Source organism: Hevea brasiliensis, chromosome 10, assembly GCF_030052815.1.
Source record: "Hevea brasiliensis isolate MT/VB/25A 57/8 chromosome 10, ASM3005281v1, whole genome shotgun sequence".
Classification (NCBI taxonomy): Eukaryota; Viridiplantae; Streptophyta; class Magnoliopsida; order Malpighiales; family Euphorbiaceae; genus Hevea; species Hevea brasiliensis.
Genome location: NC_079502.1, coordinates 93093250 through 93096131, shown reverse-complemented (window position 1 = coordinate 93096131; position 2882 = coordinate 93093250). Strand labels below are relative to the sequence as shown.

Below are 2882 nucleotides of genomic sequence, written 5' to 3'. Positions count from 1 at the left end.
TCATGGTTATATTGATATTCGACTCCTTCATATGAATGTCAGAAAACCTTTGTATATGGCCACCAACTTAATAATAAGAGGCTATATACCAAACGATATAACTTTAACAATCATGTTTCCTCCTTAAAAGTTAACTGGTAAGAAAGAGTTGCGAATCCATATACATAACACTCAAGACTTTCGTTGAAGAACCTCGTTGCAAATCAAAATTAAAAGAGTAAACTATAACTTAGTTTTTGAAATTTAGCAATATCTATAACTTAATTTATGCATTTGCAAAACTAAGTAATTAATTTAGCCTATAAAATTTTATTAAATATATAATTTTGTATTTTCATCCGATTTATCATTAATTATAATAAAAATATAAAAATTTTCTTTACTCTATATATTTTATAATTTAAATAATTTAGTCTCTGAGATTTTATATTATAAATAAAATAATTTAAATCAAAATATTATTTTGTTTTTAAATTTTAAACAATGTTATAATGTAAAATTTTAGGAATTAAATTATTCGATTTGAAAATATATTGAATTGAGGGTATTTTAATATTTTTATTATAATTAATAATTAAATAGATAAAAATATAATTTTATCAAATTTTAAGAATTAAAATATTTAATTTTAAAAATATAAAAATTAAATTATAATTTTTACCAAATTTAAGGGGTTAAACTATAATTTAGTCAAAATAAAATAGAACGGCCGCAACTCGGTCCTGAACCAGGACTGGCATTGCTCGTCGAAACCAGTCCTAGACAGTCCGATCTCAGTCCCCCCTTCATCCAAACTAGAACCGCCGACCACCTCTACGCCAACAATTGCGTCCCTTCCCCAACCTACCCTACCCTGCTGCTTCCCTTGAATATTTATATCAACCTCTATTTACCCAATTAACCCCCCACCCCTTTCTTCATCTCTCTCTTGTCCCTATCTTGCCCTTCATACGTGCAGGGTGCAGCTGATCACTACCCCACCTCTTTACTTGTTCCTCTTTTACTTTCATTTTCAGGGTCACCACACCAACCTCACCCTTCCCCAGCCCCAGGCCCCCACCCCCTCCTCTCCCCTTTCCCCTATTTGTCCTCTCCTTTCACTCCAAAATCCTTTACTTGAATTCAATTCGAGCTTTTAAAACCCAGCTCCTGCTTGGGGCTTCTTTCTATGTCTGAATTTTCAATACAAGAACAGGAACAAATAGAATTAGTTTCTCCCGTGCAACTTCTTTTTTTTTTTGTTGCTTTTGCTTCCAATATATATTTTAATGAAACAAGAAGTAGCACCCACTTCTTAGCTCTCTGTGTGTCTCTCCTCCTTTGGACTTGAACCTGAGATATACAGAAATCTAAGCAAGAATTGAAATCTCTATTTTCTAAATGGGTGTTTGGTCTCTACTCTTTCTTACCATCTTAAGCTTTGCTACTCTCTCAATATCAGATCCAAACGATGAAGCATGCTTAACGCACCTAAGCCTCTCCTTAAAAGACCCAACAAATTCACTCCAAAACTGGACTAAACCCAATTTTGCAAACCCATGTTCTGGTTTTAACTCCTATCTCTCTGGTGCTACTTGCAACAATGGCCGAATCTACAAACTCTCCCTTACCAACCTCTCTCTCCAAGGCTCTATTTCTCCTTACATATCCAACTGCACCAACCTCCAGTCCCTTGACCTCTCCTCCAACTCTCTGTCTGGTCTTATACCTGCAGATTTACAATACTTGGTCAATCTTGCAGTGCTTAATCTCTCGTCCAATAGACTGGAGGGAGAGATCCCTCCACAGCTTGCATTGTGTGCTTATTTGAATGTGATTGATTTCCATGATAATTTTCTCACTGGTCAAATCCCACAGCAGTTGGGTCTTTTAGTAAGGTTATCGGCTTTTGATGTCAGCAACAATAAACTTTCAGGACCAATACCAGGTCCATTAGGGAACAGGAGCGGGAATTTGCCGCGATTCAATGCGACCTCTTTTGAAGGAAATAAGGATCTTTACGGCTATCCTTTGCCTCCGATGAAGAGTAAAGGTTTGTCAATTTTAGCCATTGTTGGGATCGGTTTGGGAAGTGGGTTTGCAAGTTTGGTGCTCAGTTTTACTGGCGTGTGTATTTGGTTGAAGATTTCCGAGCAGAAGATGGCCCTTGAAGAAAGCAAGAATAGCCAGCTTATGCCCGATTATTGACCGTAATTCACTATGGATTCTTAAGAAGGTGAGAAAGAAAGAAAATTTTCAAGGTATGTTTAGGTGTAATTGCAGTTGATCTTTGAAATCAAAAGTTGGTATTTCATTGAGGTGTGGGCTAATGCTAGTTTTCTCAGATGGGGTTCTTTCAGCTAGCAGTTGTATTTTACTGAATTTTGGAGGCTTTTTGTTTTGTTTTGTTTTGTTTTTTCCTTTATTATATTATATATCTATAGTATTTCCTTTCAAAAATCGATAGTGTATAAATTAATTCAAACAAGTAATAGTGCAGCTTCTTTCGCTTGTCAATCTTTAATGGTGTTTACATTGCATCTTTTTCCCTCTGTTCCTCCTGTGTACAGTAATTTTTTGTCTGCACTATATATTCCAGTGGTGGGGAACTTTTGTGAGTCCTGAAACTGGATGCATTTATTAATATGGGTTTTTACCTACTTTGAGGAGTTCTAATGCTTTCTTATAGTGAGCTGGTGGGAGACCAGCACCATCACATGCATTGCAGATTGTCTGGTTTTATCAAAGCTTTGAATGATTATTTTAGATGGGCTTTCTCTTGTGGTTGCTTTGGTTTGTCCAACATTTCTGGTCAGCTCTTTGGTCATAACTTGGCTTGTTTTGGTTCATGGGTGACTATTGGGTACCTTCCTATTTGGAATATCTAAGAGAACATCAAATTT

The 2882-nt window shown here is 35.8% G+C and overlaps 1 protein-coding gene across 1 annotated transcript; it reads left to right on the top strand.

Moving 5' to 3' along the window:
* Positions 1–741: 741 nt before the first annotated feature.
* Positions 742–2386, top strand: LOC110642275 (receptor-like protein 44). Its single transcript, XM_021794262.2, has one exon. It carries the CDS (start codon positions 1381–1383, stop codon positions 2185–2187), a length of 807 nt encoding a protein of 268 aa, XP_021649954.1. The 5' UTR covers positions 742–1380; the 3' UTR covers positions 2188–2386.
* Positions 2387–2882: the final 496 nt, after the last annotated feature.